Source organism: Anser cygnoides, chromosome 6 (assembly GCF_040182565.1).
Source record: "Anser cygnoides isolate HZ-2024a breed goose chromosome 6, Taihu_goose_T2T_genome, whole genome shotgun sequence".
Classification (NCBI taxonomy): domain Eukaryota; kingdom Metazoa; phylum Chordata; class Aves; order Anseriformes; family Anatidae; genus Anser; species Anser cygnoides.
In genome coordinates, this window is record NC_089878.1 from 12,572,887 (window position 1) to 12,593,733 (window position 20,847).

A 20,847-nucleotide genomic window follows, 5' to 3' on the forward strand; every position below is an offset into this window, starting at 1 on the left:
GCGACATGCTCGCTCTCTGCGTCGCTGCATGCAGGAAGGGGGCACCCCAAAATCCCATGGTGGAAGACGGGGGGGGGGGAGCTCCGCAGGGGTCCCCGTCCCAGCGTCAAGCTGTGCATCTCCTGGGGTGGGGGTGGTGGGGGGCTGGTGGTCGCGAGCTATCTTTTATTTGAGGTGCATTCCCAAGATTTTAGTTAAGTGTAACATAAAACTGTGAAAGTTTAGCAGGGGAAAAGCTTTCCTCCCACCGACCTGGCCGGCCAATCAGAAGGGAGCCCCGCACCTCCCTCACTTCTGACAACTATTTAGCAACTGAGCTCAGCTAAAGTTTCCAAAAAGTTAGAATAACTTCCTCTCTCCGAGACCTCAATTTTTTTGCACAACCCCGTCCTTGAAATAAGAGCCCTTCAAGCAACCTGGAAAACGTTTGGTCAGCAAAAAAAAAAAAAACCCTCCTGTTTTTCCAAAGGATCTGTCTCAGGAATTTAAAGCACATTTAAGACACACACACTCACATAACATAAGGAGGGGGGGAAAGGCTCTTCCCCTCCCCTTCTTGCAGAAAGCATGGAAGAAAGCTCCAGTTCTCCTGTTTCCCCTGTGGATAGCTTGGGGACCAGTGAAGAGGAGCTGGAAAGGCAGCCAAAGAGATTTGGCAGGAAGAGAAGATACAGTAAGAAGTCCAGCGAAGATGGCAGCCCCAACCCAGGGAAGAGGGGGAAAAAGTCTAGTCCCAGCTCCCAATCCTATGAAGAACTGCAGAGCCAGAGGATCCTGGCCAATGTCAGAGAGAGGCAGAGGACTCAGTCGCTCAATGAAGCTTTTGCCGCCCTGAGGAAAATCATCCCCACGTTGCCCTCTGACAAACTCAGTAAAATCCAGACCCTCAAGCTCGCGGCGCGGTATATAGACTTCCTCTACCAGGTGCTACAGAGCGACGAGATGGACAGTAAGATGACGAGCTGCAGTTACGTGGCTCACGAGAGGCTGAGTTATGCCTTCTCGGTGTGGAGGATGGAGGGAGCGTGGTCCATGTCGGCCTCACACTAGCCACCGCCCGGCCGAGGCGAGCACGGCTGCCAAAGGGGTAGGTACCGCTTTTCTTCTCGGGGCTCCTGGGTGCGGGACAGGGTGCACGCAGTGGAGGAAATATAGAAAAAGAAACTCCCCTCCTGGCCTAAAAAAAAAAAAAAAAAAAAAGAAAATAATAATTTAGAGTGCAGCATCTTTTATTTTTAATTTTGAAAAAAATTTGGCGTTGTGGTACTCTGTGAGGACTGGGGAGCAGAGAGGGGACTGTGGGGATGAGGGAAGGGGGAACCGCCACAGGGTGAGATTTGCCAGAAAGTGCCTGCTTTGGGGAAGGGTTTTAAGAGGAGAAAAGGCGATCCGTAAAACAGGCTGACAAGGGGATCCAAAACAGCTGCCGCGCCACGACAAGGGCGGCTGTGCCCAAAAAAAATCCAGGGCCAGGCGTGCAGCCCCCAGGGTGGCCGCATCCTCTCGGCAGAGAGGGAGCGGGGGGCCCGTGGGACCCCGTCGGGGTTCGGCTCACCCCGCTGCGCCTCACGTTGGGTTTCTGCAAAAAGAAACGAGCAGCAGATGTTGGCTGCCCCCTGGGCCGCGGCCCCTTCCCCCTCCCTCAATAAAGGCAAACAAAGATAGAGGAGGCTTGGGTAAATTTTCGTCTGGTTTGGTTTCCCTTCCTCAAAGCGCCGGCAAAACGAAGGTTGGTGTTAGGCTTTTATCGTAGTTTCTGATTTACTCTCAGCACTAAACTCTTCCTCATCATTTTCCATTGCCAGAAAGCTGCTTCCTCTTTACATTGCCTTTGTAATGTTTGGGGTGGGAGGGAGGAATAAACAGAAAGAAGGAAAAAAAAATATCAGCTCTTAATAACACCCTCATCTCAAGCTAATTAAGCAGAGCAGCTCTGCGTTGTATCAGCCAGAGTTTGCGCAGGGCCGGTGGCTCCCTGGGACTCGGTACATAAAGCAGAGCCCACTAACCCTGCTTGCTGCTGCAGGACGCAGTCGGCTCAAAAAGGGAATTTGCCCCCCATAACGTGGTGCATGAAATAATTCCATCATTTGGAAAACCAGCTCCTTAAAGACGGGGAGAAAGTTTGTCCCAGCCCATTGGCCAGGCTTGTTTAATGAGGCAATTCCATCCTTGTTGTAGCAGTAATCAATGGCCCGTTTAAAAACCTTGATAGAGCTACGGTATGTTATTTGAAAAAGCCAAGCAGCGCTCATGCAGGGCTTACTGGTGGTGTAAAACGCAGACTTGAAACCATTTTAGAAACCACTTCAAGTAAATGCTTCCTTCGCGTCTTGAAGCTGTCTGCGTTTTGGTGCTGCGATTAAAGTTTCTCCGCTCTTTCCTGGGGACTCCCCAAAATGCCAGGCTGCTTGAAAATCAGTTACTCTACCCATTGCATGCTCTCAAGAAATAAAGGCTGTCTGCTGTTCAGTTTTGTTTAAATAGGTAACGCTGCTGTCTTGGGTTTTATGGCTATTACTAGTGTTGCTATTTTTTGCATTGCTGTGCCCTAATTTCAACTGTGAAAAGCCAAAGTCGAGTCGCTTTTTAAAAGGGTAAACTCTCTGTTTGTAAGACTGAGCGCCTTTTCCCATGCTAATCTGGCTGAAAGAGCTACAGCAAATAGATTAACAAAACACACGCAAAACCCAGGCTTCTTGTCAAAAACAGATGTAAAATGTCCCAAACACATATTTCTTCAGCAGTTTAGATTGGCTGAATACTGAAGCGCTGGGATGGAACAATGCATTTATTCTGTTGTTTCCTAAGTGATGTGCTGCCATTAGCCAATGTTTTTTTAAAATCTATTATCTAATATATACCCATTCCTCTCTATCGCACAGTGCATTAGTGGCAAACCCTGCATATTTTTGCCCCCATTTGAAATTCCGTGTCAGTGGAAATATTACTAACATCACTCTGACAAGGCGGGTTTTGTATGCGGATGCTCAGAGCTTGTCCCTACATAAAAGAAATCGAGAGAGACATTTCAGGCTGCGTGAAAACCGATGACGTAGACCCAAATCCCGACGTATTTTTGGTCTCCTTCGGAGCCAGTCGGCATTCAGTGCCTTCTCCGTAGCCAGCTCCCAGCCTGTCAGTGAGAGATGGCTTTTTGCTCAGTATTTGGGCACTCTGCAGAGGGATGTCCCCCTTCCCCATGCAGCCCCGAGCCCCCTGGCTGTCCCGCTCGCCTCCGCTTTCAGCGTCCGGGTGTGCATGCACACACGTGCGGTTGAACTGTTGAAAAAGTTGTTGACATATGGCCTGGTGTGGTGCGGTGCGGTGTCAGATTCTATCATTTATGGTGACAAAATTTATGTCTGCCAGCAAAAATTAAAATAAAATAAAATAAAATAAATGACAAGATCCTCAAGAAAACGCTCCGAAATGGGCAAATATAGCCAGGCGGCATGGTGTGGGCTTCCACATGTGCCTGTCCCGGCCAGAGGTGTTTTTATGCACAACAGGCGAGCTGCATGTGCAGCTTATATGGCAAAAAAAAAAGTTGTAGGGAATGGCTATTTTAATTTGGGATCCTCTCCTGCCTTTCCTAGGGAGCAGCGAGCGCGGCACCCGGCGGGTGAGCCCTGCTCGGCCAGGACTGCCACAGCCGTCCTCCCGTCTGCATGTGTTTTGGGGAAAGTAGGCAAGGAAGGGTCTTCTTGGAGGGGTGGTGGTTCCTGTTCGGATGGAAAAATCTGAGGAGTGCTTTGATTAGAAAATCAGAGCCTTGGGAACTGGTGAAATGCCACCTGGCCTTTGCGAATGGGAGCAGGTCACTGCGGCTCGCTCCTCTGGCCATGGGAGGTTTTCCTGTTCTGCTCGCCGTAATTACAGGCAACTTACTCCGGTAGTTTTGAGAGAAACAGGCGCAGCTTTGCACCTCAATCAGTGCATCAGGCAATCGGATGTTTCAGCAGACATGCAAAGCTCGGGTCTTGCTAAGCCTTCATCCCCCCACCTCCTGTCCTCACCATCAGCACCTGTGCCCGTTCCCCTTTGCAGCCACCTTTTCCTTTTTCCTTCAGAGAGCTCAAAGTGCTCTAAAACTAAAAAAAAAAAAAAAAAAAAAAAAAGAAAGAGGAGGAAAGAAAACACATTTCCCCCTTGTTCTACCCAGTGGAAACAAGCCTGTCCATGCAGGATGGCAGGGGTGGGATGGCAGGAGCATCAGTGGGGTGCGGAGCACACACACCCCAAGCCCCCATGTTGGCAGGGGGGCTCTGCCAGCATCCCCCCTCTGCCCGTTCTCACTCATGGGTTTGCCATGAGCCCTTCGCTGTCCCCGGGCTGCCACTTGCAGCAGCAGCACCTCTGCCAGCAGGTCTGCATTCGGGAACCCACGCGCGGCGTGCGTGTCCGATACGCAGCCCTCTCACCATTGCTTCCTTAAGATTTCCAGGGCCGCTTCCAGGACAAAATGCTAGCATCCTATTTCATTTCGTCCTTAAAGAAGCAAACAGATGTTATCTCTGCTGGCCCTGGGAACAAGCTAATTCTATAGTTTATGAGAGCAGGACAGTTAACTGGGGGTGCTGTGACACTGGAACTAAGCCCTTTTTGTCCCCAAAGCCCTGCTTTTTTATACGCATCCTTAGAAAATGTAAATATATTTCCTTGACAGGAAGGATTGTAAAGTTTGGTATTTACATTATTAGGTTTATAGCATTTTTTTTTCATCTTAGTGCATTTAAAAGCCCAGCAAAATGCATTTTGGGTCTTCTGTTTACGTTCGTGTCTTTTCTTGGGAAAGAATAAATCTGTTAGAGAGCGTACACCAAATACATAGCGGTCAGCCAGAAAATGCTCAAATTCAGAGACCTTCGTAAAAAGAGGGGGCAAGAAAAATTCTCCAGCGAGGCAGACAGGCAAATCATGGACTATATGCACATAAACTAATTAATGATCATCAATAGTTAGAGACAGGCATGGTGGAGAGATGTGTAGGATTGAAACTGAAGGGGTGCTTCGAAGGGCAGTAAAAACATGGTTTTTGCTTAATCCACTGGAGCCAGTGCTGTGGTAAAAGTCCTGTCGGGAGAGATGTGCGTTGAAGGGTCATTAAGGGAACAGTAAAGGCATACATTTCAGCTAAGTAGACCTAATTTGTCTCCAAATTATTCGTCCTCACACTAGTCATCTGTGCGGAGTAGCTTCAATTTTAAGAGCACACAGAGCTTCAGCATTAAAACAAAGGGGAAGATTGCAGTGCTTTCTGAATACCTCCCTTCGCATTCCTGCCTTCAGCTCTCCTTGGGCATATTTCACAGAGTTATAGGTAGTGGTAATAAATTAGCCCTGAAGATCACTGCTGCTTCTTACAGAGCCGGGACAGATCCTGTAACCGCAGCTGAAATCTCTTTTGGGGACATTTCTTGTCACTCTTTCCCCCTAGCAATATAATTATTTTTATAGCTGCAGCTCTGAGAATCATTTCCATGTGGTTCAGCACGGCTTTGAAATCTCCAAGCCTGAAATCTCCAGAATTTATGTCTTGCTGCAAAACCGTAGGAATAGCCTGATGAGGCCATGAAACTTGTAAGGGAACGCCACCACAACCCAGAGCACAAAGCAAGCCCTACATGTAATCGGGGAATTACAACTGCCGGGCAGGGGAAGCATGCATTTGGGGTAGTTTTTTTCCCTCTCCATGCTTTACAGAAGATTAGGGAGAAAAAAGGCTGATGAAACATCATGAAAACACTCCGGGCCAGGTTCTCTGTTGGCTCCAAGCATCCTTGCTGCTTCTTTTAGCGGGCGATCCCATCAGACGTCTCAGTGGGTTGCTGTAAGTGACTTGGAGAGTGCTATACACCAGCCATGATTTACTTCTTAGGCAAATTTGGAAGTGAAGAAAAACAACAAATCCTCCAGCTGGATACTAGCAGCATCGCGCTAATTAATGATTAGTTCTTGAGAATTAAAACAGTAGAAATATTTGCTGGGGAGAAAAAAAAAAAAAAAAAAAAAAAGCACTAGGCACCCCAGCATTTAATTAGATTTGTAGCTGTAGAAGATGACCACTCAGCAGCAACAACTAATCATACACAAATAACAAATTAACTCAGCCAGCCAATAAATCAAGGCACAGCAGCCCTTACTCTCATACCCGGCTCTGTAACCGTTTCCACACCAGCCCTGCGGCCGGACCCTGGGCACGGTGGTGGCTTCTCCTGTCACCGGAGGAGCCCTAATTATGGTGCTTCTTCACCAGCACGGCCCCGGCACTGCCCCGCAGCAGGTTCGCCTGTGCACGGAGGACTCCTTGCGTGGGCAAAACTGTGCCATCAGGGCCAGCTTTTGCAATGCCTGTGTCCATCTCCCAGAGAGGGGTGCCAGCCCTGCCTTCCTAGCCCTGCTTCGGTGGGATTTCTGTACCAGGAGGAATATTAAGCTGAGTTAAGCAGCAAAAAGGCCCTTCTCCAGCAAGCTTCCCCTCGGCTGGGCTCTGCCCACATTCTCTCTGTGTGCAAGGCGGTGATGGGGGCTCCGATGGCTTTCTGGGGTGTGCATCTCCCCCTACATTAAAGCAGGGTCTCATCGCGGGGCGGTTGGTGAAATAGAGCTGATCTTTTTTTTTTTTTTTCCCCACAATCTGTCACCCCGAGAGTCCAAGGCTTTCAGCATTTATCAGTAAGGAGGGTTTCCCTCCGGCAAGGCAAACCTCTGCCCTGATCAGGAGATGTTGCACCACAGGATGACACCAGGTGAACGTGGACCTGCAGACACGAAGGATGGCCCTGCTGCAGGAGGGTGCGGATGAGACTCCTTCCGACAGGAAGGCTGCTGGCAATGGCTCCCATATAAACATTAACCAAGCAACAACAATTGCTAAGTCCCGCTGCTAAAACAGGGTTTCAAAGGGGTTTAGAGATATTATATCCCCTTTTTTTTTTTTTTTGTGCTGCTGCACTTCGGCAAGCGATGGCAGAAGCGGCACCTTGAAATTCGCAGACCCTGTCCTGTGTGGCTCGCAAAAGAGATCAGACATCAAAATGAAAATAACCCCTGTGCAGTGCGCTCTATGGTGAACTGGAAATGAGCAACCATTCTTCCTCTCCCTCCCCTTTCCTTCTTCCCGTCTTCTTCTCCTCTCCATCTTTTAACCACAGCTTGGAAAACAGAAAAAGAGGGGAAAAAAGAGACAGATGTCTACTGGTTCAGCTTGATATATATTCGCTGGAAGAGGTCCAGTAAGCCTGTGCTAGCTTTAATTGAATTCCTAATAAGATAGTTTTGCCTTGTTAACTGCCACCCGCAAGAAACAGCTTTACCATTTCCTTAAGAGACACCAGACCTGCCAAACACGTGCTTTCAAATGTATGAATTAGGTTTTGGATGAATTCAGCCATCAAAAACCCTCATGCGATAATTTATGTGATTACGCCTTTGTTTTAAGGTGTTCGGGCCTCCCTTAAAAATCACATATTCTTGCTTAAGTGTAAATATACCTAGTTGCTCAGAATTTGGGAGGTGGGAGGGAGGCAGGGAAAGGGTTTTGTGCGGGTTGGGGATCCACCACCTTTCCTGCACGGTGCAGGCAGCCCCGAACCTCAGCGAATTTCACTGCCTGGTAAAGTGACTGAAATGCAGTCAAGACCCATGCCCGCATTAGCTCCTCAATAAAATTAATTTAGCAGAGGGCTCTCACGCAACCACAAACATACGCATTTGAGACTGACTCCTGCGGCATGTTTTCTGCATGTCGTGAAGAAATCTAGCCACGTAATGTGGCTCATGAGAAGAAATTCCTGGCCAGGAGGGGCAGCTCAGAAAGTCGTGGGCATGTTAGGAAAAAACAAAGGGCAGGCTCAAGAGAGAGGTGATCAGGCGTATGCTTCCTAGCACATGATATGCCATTAGTAGCAGCGTGGTTTGTCTTAGTTGTGTGTAGGGAGTGTGGTGGCACCCCGACATCCCATGCTGTCCCCTTGTGGGGTCCATGTGGGTGCCTGCCTGCCCCACAGCACCAAACTCCCATCCCGAGGGCACCCAGGGCAAAGAAGAGAAAATATGGCTTTTGGTTGCTGATCATTTCTGTATTTCATGGCTTTCCTGCATGGTCCCATCCCGCATTGCGCCCTGACACCTGGGGCTGCTGCCCGCCTGGCGTGGGGCAGAGCGGGCTCTCGTCCTCCGCAAGGGCTGACCCTGGATGCAAACAGCATGCTCTCCTACCAGCGTCACAGCGGGCTCTTGGAGAAAGGCATTTGGGGCACAAATAGCCCATTTGTTGAGTTAGAAAGAGGGAAAATAGCTTGGCAGAGTGTCTAAACGGAGTGCCTGTCCGCTTGTCTCTATTGCATGCCATCGCCGTGTGTGCTGGGTCCCGCTGACACCAACTCACATCCCACAGGTGCGAGCTCCTGTGAACCTGCAAGGCTTTCTTCACCCCACAATACCAGGGAAACACCATGGCCAACACTCCCCAGGAAGGCACTGGGATGTAAAGATATGTGATAGGTTTACACAGGCTTGATAACACTGCCCTTAAAAAAAAAAAAAAAAAAAGAATATATGCATACAATATATTAATGTATATTTTTACACATTAGGTAACATTACTATTCTGCTAAGGAAATTTATTATTTCTTCCAATGTGCCCAGGAAATTTCTGATATAGCCGAGTCCATTTTGTTGTCTGTAATTGGGAGCGTGATGCTGCAGGCACGACCCTGCAATCTCAAAGCTCTTTTCCAGCTCAGTGGGGTTTTATGCACTGAACAGCAGATATTTTGCAAGAGGTTTTTTCATCTTTTGCCACGAGAAGGGCTGTTTAATAGGTTCCTGTTACTACCAGCATTAAATAATCTTTTTTTATGCCGTATATGTCTGAATCGTTCGTTGTTGGAGCACAGCTGAGCGTATGCATTCTAGCCACCTTCCCCGTGGAGAAGGAATCAACTCGTCCTTAGGTTTTGGTGCAGAGAGGTGGTTCAGGTTTGGAACTGCAGTTTATGAGGATTTTTTCTCTTGGGGGCATCGTGCCTTTCCAGTGATCTCCTTAGAAATGTTAACCACACAACCTAGAGATCAAAACTTCTTGTGATAACTTAATGTGTGTGAAGTAGGAACTCTCCATGGGTTTATAAGTTTGTCCCAGGGAAAACAGCAATTGAGGGCACCATGGAAAGACCTATTTACCCTAGAACATAATTACAGGTGGCCCCTTCTCGGCCAACAAATGTCACTTCACTGCAGTGTGCCCAGAGAGCTGGGGATGTGGGGCAGCATTTTCAGCAGTGAATTTTCAATAGGACTTAGTTAATTTCAAAATTTTACTCTTAAGCCCCGCTATTTTTTAAAGCAGGCAATACTTTCACTTATGGTGGGTGGTGAAAATAAATATTTTAAAGTGTCTCAGGAGCCTAAGGGAAGCTCTCAGAAATACTGACATGGGTTTGAAAATTGTAGCCTCTTCTTAGCTGTGAATTCTGTCAGAATTAAAGAGAAATGCCTGGCTTACAAGTGACAATATTTTATTATTCTGAAACCATTATTGTCCTGTTTTCTCCCAAAACTAGGAAGGCTTTTCATGCACACCACATAATGATTGAGCAGGTCCCGGTACATTTGTAAGATCTGCCCATTCATCCGTGATCCTTCAAAAAATAAACCTCCCGTTTATTGCCCATTCTGTGCTATTTCCTAACGCCAAAACTTCACCAGCCGTGCTAAGCGCGGCGGTGTATCTTTGCTCTCCAGTGCAATTTTTCCTTAATCTGTCATTTAAATGTTACTACACAAATTTTCACATGTAGCTTTAGCAGCATTTGGCTGGATGTATTATTATTATTATTATTATTATTATTATTATTATTATTAATGCAAAACCCCTTTTTAGGTAGGAAACCCATAGGCTGCCCTCTGGAATAACTCTTGCACTGCACTGATCCGTCTGCCTTGCAGCTCTTATTTATTTCAGGCACTTCCTTAAAATCTCACACATGGCCAAAATATTTCAAAACGAGGGGCTTCTCGGTTGTTTCAGCAGCTTCGGCCTGACAAACGAGCATGGGGACCTTCGGAGGAGCACCTCCGCACAAACTTGCCAGCTGCACGTCGTCAAAGGCCCCCTTTCCCCTGTCCCCCCAGCATGTGGCAGCAGGACAGGAGCCACCCCAAATCGGTCCCATTTCCCCACGCAGGGATGTGGCACCACCAGGGTGCAGGAGCCGTCGGAGGGGGCTGAGAGGCAGATGAAGCTGCCCCGCCAATTTCCATTTTCTTAGGAAACTAAGACTTTTTTTTTCTAATTTAGAAAAAAAAAAAAAAAAAAAAAAAGGAAGAAAAATGGTATTTGGCAGCAAGTGAAGGGTGGGGATCCCTGCCAAGGCCTGGACAGCTGTACCTTCTTCCCTAGCAAGTTGTGCGATCAGCGAGGGCCGTGCTGGAAGCCAAGAGGAGTTACCATAGCTGCCACATTGCATTTTGCTGATCCTCCCTCTGGGAGACACCTTAAAGAAACAAACCCACCCTAACAGCTACGCGAGCGCTTGCGCCTCACCATGCATCAGAGGAAAACTATGGGTGACCTCTCAGACGTGCTGCTTTGTTTTTTTCTTTTCTATTTTTTTTTCTTCCCCTGATATCCAGCGATCGAGGGCAGGTTTCTGATCCAAGGAAGAGGGGACAGGGGAGGAGGAGAGTAGTTTATACAAAAGTTTTTCCGTTTTCTGCAGCCTCGCTCGTGCTCGGCTCGCACACAAAAACACAACGTGCCTTCCTGCAACTTCCCAACAGCTCAAAATAACCCGGGAGATTGTGCAAAAGCCCCAGAGCACAGCTCTGCAGTTGGGGCCGGTCTGCCCATAGCAGGCAGCTGCTTGCTTCCATTGCAAATCCCATTTTCCTCGAACACCTCTCCAGCAGAAACTTCCAAGAGGCTGTGCCCTCGGGAAGGGGCGATGGGACGCCGGGTGCCCGATTTGTTGCACAAACACGATGATGCCCAAACGTATCGAGCAGCTCTCCATATTCTGCCAGCCCCCCGATAGCAGCTTCCCAGGCTCAGGGGGGTTTATTTGATCAAAAAGAGGCGAAGAGCACAGCTCTTCACCTCACACCAGGAGTATGCTCCTGGTCCCTTGCTGACTCAGCATCTGCTGGCACTAGAGGGCAGGATGCACTACGTGGAAGAGTAAGGTGGGTTAGAGGCTGCATGCAGGGGACACATCTCACCTCTCTTCCCCTGCCAGCAGCGTGCACAGGGCACGAGCTGCCTCCCTGCACAGAGCAAGGAGAACACGAATTTCGCAGCCAGCGTGTGCTGCAGCAGGACAAGTCTCCCGGCTTGCCTAGCTTTTTTGAGTCAGGACACGGAATGGCAGCAGATACACGCCTACCACGCTGCAATCACAGCTGTTTTCTGCTTTCCCAGCTGTGCAATTCAAGGTGAAACATTTTGTCTTGCAAGGGGATGCTCTGAGCAATATTGGCTGGCACTGTGTGGCAGTTTCTGGGCAAAAGCATTTGGCGGATCAGTGCAGCAGGCGCAGACAAGCTACACTGAAAATACTGTAGCTCAGGCTCTTGTAAGTGGCATTTTTCTTTATTTTCCTTAGCACTGGTGTGTTTTTCTATGTATATGATTAAACCTGTCCTGTCCTCTCATCTTAATAGGAGATTTAAGACCAGCTCCAGACAAAACAAGTACAGGTTTACTCCTTTTTTTTTTTTTTTTTTTTGTCAGCCGCTTCAATAAATAACCAATATTTTGAAAGATCACTATGGGGTGGCCCTTTCATTAGTGAAAGCCTCGCAGCATTTGGTAGGCTTCAAGAGAAAGGTAATTTGGGGTCTGAACACCAGGAAAGCACCTCCCGTCCCTACAGCCACAGCATGGCTGATGGGAATACCCTATATGTGAACACAGGAGATGTTGTGGGCACCAGGTCGCACACGGAATAAGCAGCACTGTTTGTCAACATCACAACTTGTCATAGATGCCAGCACCTCAACGGGTCGGGTTGTATTGGTGTGGCAAACCCCTGCCTGGAGCCAGCGCTTTCCGACCAGTGGCTCAAACACAGTCGGTGTATTGTGTGTCCCCTCCTGGCTGCTAGAAGGGTGCCAGAAGGTCTGCCAGACAGCATCATCCTCTAAAATGTAAGACAAAGCTCCTCTAAAATGTAAGGAAAAGGGGGAGGGATTGCAAAGCGAGCCCAGTGAGGTGCTTAGCTTACCAAGCAGGCTGTAGCCCAGGAGAGCCGCTCTGCCCTGATACCCCTGCTCAGAGCCTGAATTTTAAGCTGAGACACCCAAAGATGGCAGGGGGGAAGCTTTCAGGCTGGTAATTGAGATATTGGGTCATGGAGATGAGAGGGACAAAACCAAAATATGGCTGTTCTTTCTCACTTAGACCTTCTAAATAGAAGAAATTTGTGGTGGGTTATTGTTTCGGTTTTTTGGTTGTTTTTTGGCTGAAGTTTGAGAGTGGAAATGCCTTACCCTGCTTTGCTGCTAAGGCAGAAGGGTGTGTGTGTGTCTGTAACTGCTGCTCAGCTTTAGGGACCGGGGTGTTTCACAGGACAGAAAACTGGGGAGCTTCTGCAGGAACGGTGGTCGGTGAAGGAGCCCCAGTGCTTGCTGACCCATGTCCCTTCTGCTCTGCATGGCTCCAGCCTGTTTTGTGCTGCTGCTTTTGGGGGTGGTGGGGGGTGCTGTGCACATTTGCACCCCGAATGCCATGGGACAGTCGTTGGTATTGGAGCTGCAGGATTAATTTTGGTTAATGCCTCAGTTTCCCCCTCTGAAAAGCAACACTAATGCTCTTCCTATGAGTGCCCATGCTGCCTGCTAACCTTGCAGCCTCTCCATGAGACAGGACCCTCCACATGCAGCCTGTAAGCAGGGAAGGGACCTGCATGTAGAAGGGCCCAGGTTTTATCAGAGCATCCCACACCTCCGCCCATCCCACACCTCCCTGCAGCCTGTCCTCCTTGCTGCTCGTCCCCGTGTGGTGCGGATCGTCCGCCCGCTCTGTCGTATTTTTAGGTGCTTTTTGCATCCCAGCGGGATCCGATTGCTGCCAAATGGAAAATGGCTCTGCACTGGGGCCAGTCTGAGAAGCCTATCTACAGCAATTTATATGCATTTCACAGCTCCTCGTCTCAGAGATCTAAATTGCAGATGTGCACTTCGGATTTGGAGAGGGACAAAACGGAAGTAAAAAGGTTAAACAGCTCTGTGAGTCATTCCAATACACGACCTACTGTTGATTTAGAAACCTACCTCGGCAGTAAATACAGAATAAAGTTCTCCAAACTGTTTAACCTTTTGTATTCTGGCCAGCAAAACAAATAAATGAGAAAAACAACAAAAAATGAAAGATAAAAACAAACACCCTCCAGAGGCAGAAAAGCAACAATCTGGAAAAACTCTGCAGTAGAATTAGTACCAACAAGAAAGAAACCCAAAATGGGTGACCCTAAAGATGAAGGAAATAAAAGAAAAAAAAAAAAGAAAAAGAAATAAAGAAGGAGCAACAGACATGAAAGGCAGAGAGACGGGCACATGCATTAGCTGAACAGATAATGAAAAAGAGGCAGAGTGGAGGCTGTGCTGCTCTCTGGGAACAGCTCCAGGCAGCACAATGCAGCAGAGATGAGCAACAGCTTCCCAGACAAGCACAGGGAGGTTGCTTGGCCAAGTGCTCGTAGTTTAGGGCACAATGAGAAAAAAGTAATAAAGGAAAATACGCCCCGGACCCTGCTCCTGCTGAGGTCAGCTGTTAAGACCTTCGTTTGAGAGGCACTGGCACCCGCTCTGCGAAGGAGAACGGTTTGCACCCAGGCTCTTCCTGCAGCTGCATGGGCTCGATGAGGAATGTCCACTACAGTCTCAAATTATTTACCCACAGGCAGTTTGGTTGCGGCTTTCTGGGGGGCTAGAGGCACCAGGCTGAGTGCAAAACACGTCTCAGGTGTGTAAGCGGGGGAAAGCTGGCTGCATAATTGCAAAGAGGCACAGCATATGGGATCCCTGGCGTGAGAATTAGCCTCACGGCAGGCACAGCAGCAGGTCTTACCGAGCACACAGGACGTGCGTGCACTGGTGTTGAGGGCTGGAGCAGAAGGCACATTGCAGGCTGTGCATGGAGGTGCCCTTATCTCGGCTTTGGGAAGCCCTGCAAAAGCACTGAAGGCAGCTGAACCATGCAAACCCCCAAGATCTTGTTGAATGTCTCTATTTCTGCCTTCAAAGCACAGGGTGTAGCAGCGGAAGGAAAGCTTTCCCTGGGATTTGAGGCACTGAGTGGGAGTTAGAGAAAGGCCAGCATCTGCTGATCTCAGGGTACCACCAGGAGAATACTGCACAGGGATCTTGAGGAGTTCACTTGGGCCAGAGCCATCCCGAGGACTGCAGTTAAAGCAGAATCGCTGCAAAGCCGTGCAAAGTGACCAGGGGAGCCAAGGGGGCTTCGGAGTCCCAGCAGTTGCAACGATGAAAAGGAAAACTGATGAGCAAGCTTTTGCAGCATAAATCAGACTTTCCTCAAATGTTTAGGCATGCTTTAAGTCAGCGGATTCTGTGCCATGGTTCGCACACCAGCCAAGATTGCACTGAAATGGGGATGCACTTAAAAATGACCATTATGGTCAGCATACAGATGCAAAGCTCAGGGCAGAGACAGAGCTGTCTGTGCGGTGCCACTGGATAATTCAGGCTCAGACACCTCCTGGGCTATATTTCTCCCTCATCCCCTAGCCCAGGGATGCAGCACCCTGTACAACAGTGACAACTGCTGTGGAATTCAGGACTGTTGAAAGCCATGCTGATTCCTTGAGCATTTCTCTCTACCTTGCTGTGAAAGCCCTCTTGTGCTTCTGCAACTTCTAACAGCCTGCACCCCTGGTTCCTCCAGATTCCCCTGCAGTCCCCAAAATCCCAGATCAAAAAAGAACTGAGACAGTATTTCAGAGAGCATACTTCAAGATTTTTGCTAGTTTTAAACTTGTACAAGCTCATGTATTCAAGTTTTTCCACCTAAAGTCCAAAGACGAGACTTAAAAATATATATATATTAAAAATACTGCATTGAGTAAATAAGACATTACATGCTCAGTTAATAACATTTTAAAAATTACATGGGACTTTAAGAAAACATCAATAAAGTAGAGATAAAGCTAGGCATGGTGACAGCAAGAGAGGTTTCTGAAGCATTAAGGAAAACGGGAAGAATCAAGATTTTTTACATTACAGATGTTATTGAGCCAGGGGTGTTCCCTAATTATGGACATTCTCAGATATGTGTTTCTGTACCTTCCCCACCCTGTTCAGTTTGTTCCTTTTCTTCCCTTTGTTTTAGATCCTAATACACTGGCATTTGCTTGCTACAAATAGACACAAAACTGCAGGACCAGCCTCTGTGCTGCAGCCCCTTTTTGTGAAGTGCTCTGGGATCTTGGGGAAGATGCACCTTTTGACAGTGTAACCCTAATAAACGCTGGTGGCGGTGGGAAGGAGCCATCCCCAGGGCTTTAGGTGCCAGGGAACCACTGGGAAGCAGAGGGAAATTAGGCATTAGCTTCCTCTGAAGCCTCACTGCTCGCACAGGAGGAGGATTTTGTGCTGCTTTGCAAGGCTTGTGCAAGGAGGAGCCTTAGGGAACGCGGTCAGTGAGATTACAGAGGGCTGCTGGAGCATGTGTGCTCACGCACATCTCCCCGTCTGTTGCTGGTATCGAGCCTGATGGCCAGCAAAGAGCTCTAAACTGGGAGAAGGCACAACACAAAGCAAAGGGGAATCTGAACCAAGCGCTGGGCTCATCTCCTGTGAGAGATGGAGCAGAGGGAGCTGAGGGGGAGGAAAGAGCAGGCCAGGAGGAGCCTGGGAGACCAACAGCAGAGGAAGCAAAGGGCCTTGGAGGCCCAGGAAAAGCTGCCAGGCAGAAAGCGCAGCTTGGGCTGGGACGTGTCACAGAGGGAGACTGAGACTAAGCAGGCGCCACGCTAACATGAGGAGTGTGTTCCCAGTGGGGATCTCCGCCTGGCTGCACAGGCCTCAGGGGCCCGGGGCTCTCCACGGAGCACCGCCTCACACCACCTCGCTGCCCACGGATGTTGTGGGCACGGTGTCTGGGATGGCGTGGGGAGCAGCCAGACCTGCCACGAGCATCAGGGTTGGGGCAAAAATAAGACAGGTTGGGTGCAGAAAGGCCCCCAGGAGCCAGCAGCATACCTAGGATGGGGACAAGGCCAAGGGTGCCTCTTTCACACCTGATGTGTTCCAGGGGTACAAAAGTCAGGGGAGGAGAGGAGATGTAAAATGGATTCCCAGAGACAGGCTGTAGGGTACTGGGAAGGTTTCCCCATTTTCTGTCCCACCATTCATCCAAATCTTAACCCAAAGCTGAGCTGAAGCCTCCGCCACCTCCTCCACCCAAGCTGTAGGTGCCCAGCTCCCCACCTGCAGCCTCTGGGCTGCTGCAAACCTGGGGGAGCTCAGACTTCACCCCAATGGTTTTGCAGCTCCCCAGCCAGCAGGCATCCAGGTTATTTTGGAGGCCCACAAAGGAAAGAACCAACTCAGCCAAACACGACTGAGTTGAGGCATGAAGCAATTATTTCATCCTCACTGTCTGCAAGTGCACACTCCCTGCCAGAGCATCACACTGAACTTGGCCTTCAAATAGCCAAGACCACCTTCCTCCGACCAGTTATTGGGGAAGTGACAGGACCTGACAGGCAGACTGGAATTGGGAGATTATGTCAAAGAAATGTAGGACCCCTCCAGAGCTGAAGTGTTTTTGAAAGGTACCAAATTTCCTCAGTCCTTTTGGAAATATCAGCCTATGTTCATGCCTGAGATTCTTTACCATTTAGTTGCTGTTTGAATCCCTTGGGAAAGTTTCTTTAAGCCATAACATTCCAGACCAAGATGAGAGGGGATTATGCAAGTACTGTTGGAAGTCCAGAAGAAGGCACAAGATGGTTCAGAGCAGCCCCTACATATGTCCTGTTACTGCAACGGCCCAGGCCGTCTCCACAGACATCAGCCACCACTGGCCTGCACCTGCAACGTAAGACTTTCCACCAGACATACCAGTATAGCTCCCAGTAATACTGGAATGCTTTGTCGTCTGTGCACAAATCCTTGCTCCATGTAGGCATTATTATCCCTGCCCGAGAGAGAGCATGGGAAGATCTTTGCAGACATGGAAAAGGGGAACAGGTTCCCCCAGGACAGATACAAAACACTGACTTCTGCAGCCAGAGGCTAGCTTGTGTAACCAGGCCTAGCTCCAACAAAAGCAATAAACTCAGCTCCTCCTTTGGTTAATGGAGCATAGATGGAAATGGTTTGGGTGGTTTATACAGGAGGAACTTGACAGCCCCATCGCCTGGATTTAAGAGCATCCAATTGCCAGAGATGAAACAGGCAAGTGAAGTGACCGGAGCCGAGAGGGACGTCTCTGGGAGGAAAAGCAATGCCAGCAATTCTGGTTAGTGTCTGGAGTTGCTATGATGTTGCACACTTCATCTAGTTTCCTTATCCCAGCCCTACCCAGCTTTGGGGCAATGTGCAAACACTTGAAGATGGGTGTAGACCCTTCATACACGTCAGGATGCTTTTCCAGCATGCCCTGCTCTGGAAGGGAAAACGCTCTGGTGGAATGACCCAGGAGTGTTTGCCAAAGAGGGACTGAGGGGAGGGAAGGAAAGGAAGAAGAAAGTATTTAATAACTCCCAAATCATTTTTAAAAATTCATTAGCTATTATTTCAGCTGTGTGACCTTCAGAAGGGACTTTCTAGAGGGCCAGATTATGCAGTCAACTGAAAATATAAATAAGTATGGAAAGGGCAGAGATCACTTTATTCAGCCAACTTGTGTGGGATTTCAGGTTAAGTTTCCTGTAGGGTGCGTGCATGTTCTTCCCAGACATGAGTGTGGCCCAACGGCTCCTCTAATCTGAGGACACCTCCCCAGTCACCAGGCATGGCACAAGCTAACAAGTTACCATCTTCATTTGTGGAGTGCAGATTTCCAAGGGCTTCTCGCCAGTCCCACAGGAACAGGAGCACATTGCACTGCTGCAAGATTTCCAGCTGCAGTTTGAGTGGGCTGCAGCCTCGGACACATTGCAGAGACTAGCTCTCAGCAAGCATGCTATGCTAGGTAGGGGTCTTCATAATTCCTGGCTGAAGCATTCACATTTGGGAAGGGAAAACTTGTGAACTCCTTTCCATTAGCACTTCTCATTTCTTCCACATTCAAGGGAAAAGACTGTACTCCAAGAAGCATCCAGCATCCTTGAGCCCGTCCATTTCATTTACTCATTTGTTGCTAGAAGGTACTGCTGTCTCTAGGGGTCCTTTAAGCTGGGCAACAACTGATCCTTAGAAGCCTATTTACTTTTCAAGTGAGGATGTAATAAGAAATACTGGTAATCGCTTTTGCTAAGAACTGAGAATGAGATGGAAGAAGCTCTCTCTGCAAGATGGGATGTCTAAAACCAAAATCTCTTTGGTTGTCAAAAACAGCTTTATTTTTCTCGAGAAGAGTTTTGCAGGACCTCGGTAAAGGAAGTGGTTGGGAAAAAAACATTTCAGCAGAGAACTTACTGAGGCAGTGAGTGAAGAGCTCCAAAACCTCCCTAAACTCCAGAAGCTTGCAGCTTTCTGAGCCCATGGCATACACTAGGCTCAAATCCCTAATCTGGGCCAAAATTGCAGTGTGTGTGACCCCTCCTCACTCGCTATCTCTCATGGAGAGAAGATAGGCATTTGTCAGAAGAGCAAAGTAAAACCCATAGTGCACATATTGCTTCTAGCCAAACAGAGAATTAAATTAGGAGTGAAAAGTACGGGAGCCCTACTGAATGCTGACCTCAATGGTATCCCTATGGCTGCACTCCACAATGGCTGGAAAAAACAACTTTAATGGTGAAAAGTGCAGGGGAATGAAGTTACTACAGACATCTTGTACTCTTCCATACCTGTAGTGTATGTAAGTATAAATACGGTATCACAGATGATCTGTGTACTGAGTGTAGAAGCACACTTCTTACGACAGACGTAGACCAGTACTTCCCTATACCCTACCTACATTCAGTCTGAGTTCTCACTGAACCTGTAGGGCTTCCATTTCAGTCACTGGACTCATCCAGCCTCCCTCACCGTTCACAAACATGCCTATGCAGTTTTAACTTGGGGGTAAGAAATGTAAGAAAACATTTTTCTGTACTGCAGACACAAGCTGCATGTAAAACTTGGTTGTATGGAGCAGAAAACCTATTCAGCACCAGTCACAGACACAGGCAGTCAGATGAGAAACACGTGAGCAGCAGTTTCAGGAAAGTCCCCGATTCACAGGAGCATGAGCTTAGCTCAGGTCTGCACATCCTAGGACATTATGTGAAATACAGAGAGGAACAGCATTGCCAAAGTCAAAGCACAAAGTCTTTGTTTTGAACAGATGCAGAGAGCTCCTCTCCCTCCCCCAGAAAGGAGATTGCATCGGTATCACAGTAATATAGGTTATTAGCTCAGTGGGAAACTAGCAGGGTTCAGATTCAAAGGCTCAAACAAGTCCAGCTTGCAGCTGGCAAACCTAAACAAGACCAGCCAGCTGGTGTTGAGCTGAGTCATCTGTACAGTAATTTGGTTGAAAACGTTGACTTAACCCGTTCATATAATCACCCAAATCCAAAAAACCCGACAACTGGAGTCAAAAAAAATGTACATCTGCATTTTGCAGGATGACAGACTGGAAAAGACCATGTAAACCAATTTTCCAGGGCTTTTTATAGGCTTCTGTGTGCATGTTGCATACAATTCAAGTTCTTGGTAGTCATTTGTTAGTCTGTTCTGATTCAGCAAAGCACATGACACATCCTTAGTGCATGTGATAAATCCCACTGAAATCGGGGGGGCTAGGGGCACACATTTAGAAATTAGGCATGTGATTAAATAGTTCACTAAGAAGAGGCAAGCTTAGGACATGCTGGCCTTTTTTTCTTTCTTTTTTCTTTTTTCTTTTCACTCGAATTGTTTCTTTAGCAGCATCTCTGCTTGTTTCTTCCTCCAGGAGTTTGAACTTGCTGGAGTGAGAATGTTTACTCCTCTTTTAAAAATCATAGCAAGGGAATGACCAGCTTCATATTTTACCTCCCAAAGCCATAAATTTTAGATGTGTGATGAAAAACGGAAGCATCTGCAGGATAACCTATTTTATGGAAACCTGAAGCAGCAACACAGAGAGCTGGTAGAGAGCAACCAGAATACACCACCTTTGGTGTTCACTGCCAGTTCTCTGATGTGCAAGAAAAAATAATTAAGAACACTGGTTCCTCAGTGCAGAGGAAATTGCAGCCCACGGAATGCAGGAGGAGGATTAGCTTGTAGGAGAGCAGCCTCTTGGAGCAGAGCAGGTTGGGGTAGGACAGGATAGCCTGACCCCGTGGAGCAGCACCAAGGCCAAGCCGGCTGACAAAGGTTCATGGCACCATTCAGACTGGAACCGTGTTGCTAAAGAGGTTCTGAGTAAGATCATTCCCTTTTCTCCTTCCCGTTGCTTGCTTGTCCTGCATCACGCATGTGACAGCTTCAGGAAAGCCTGTAAAGCAGCTGGCCAACCTCAAGCCGAGTTATAAGCAATGATGCTAGTCTTATGAGTCTTGGAAAAAAGAGTGACTCACGGCAGGTCAGTGCGTGGCCATGGGCTGGTGGGTCACTGCTACCTCTTCAGGAGACCACGCTCCTGAATTAGGCATCAGAAACCACGACAATAAAAGATAAAACATTTCACCCTCGGGCAGCCCTGAGGGAGACTCACTGCCACATTATTACCTGCAGCAT

General features: G+C 48.2%; 1 protein-coding gene across 1 annotated transcript in view; it reads left to right on the forward strand.

The window, feature by feature from the left end:
• The first annotated feature begins 314 nt into the window (after positions 1-314).
• Positions 315-20,847, forward strand: part of TWIST2 (twist family bHLH transcription factor 2) — a 37,273-nt gene continuing 16,740 nt past the window's right edge. Inside the window, exon 1 of the mRNA XM_013178812.3 lies at positions 315-1,087. Coding sequence (XP_013034266.1) covers positions 568-1,050 — 483 coding nt within the window. The 5' untranslated portion in view covers positions 315-567 and the 3' untranslated portion in view covers positions 1,051-1,087. The remainder of the gene's footprint in view (positions 1,088-20,847) is intronic.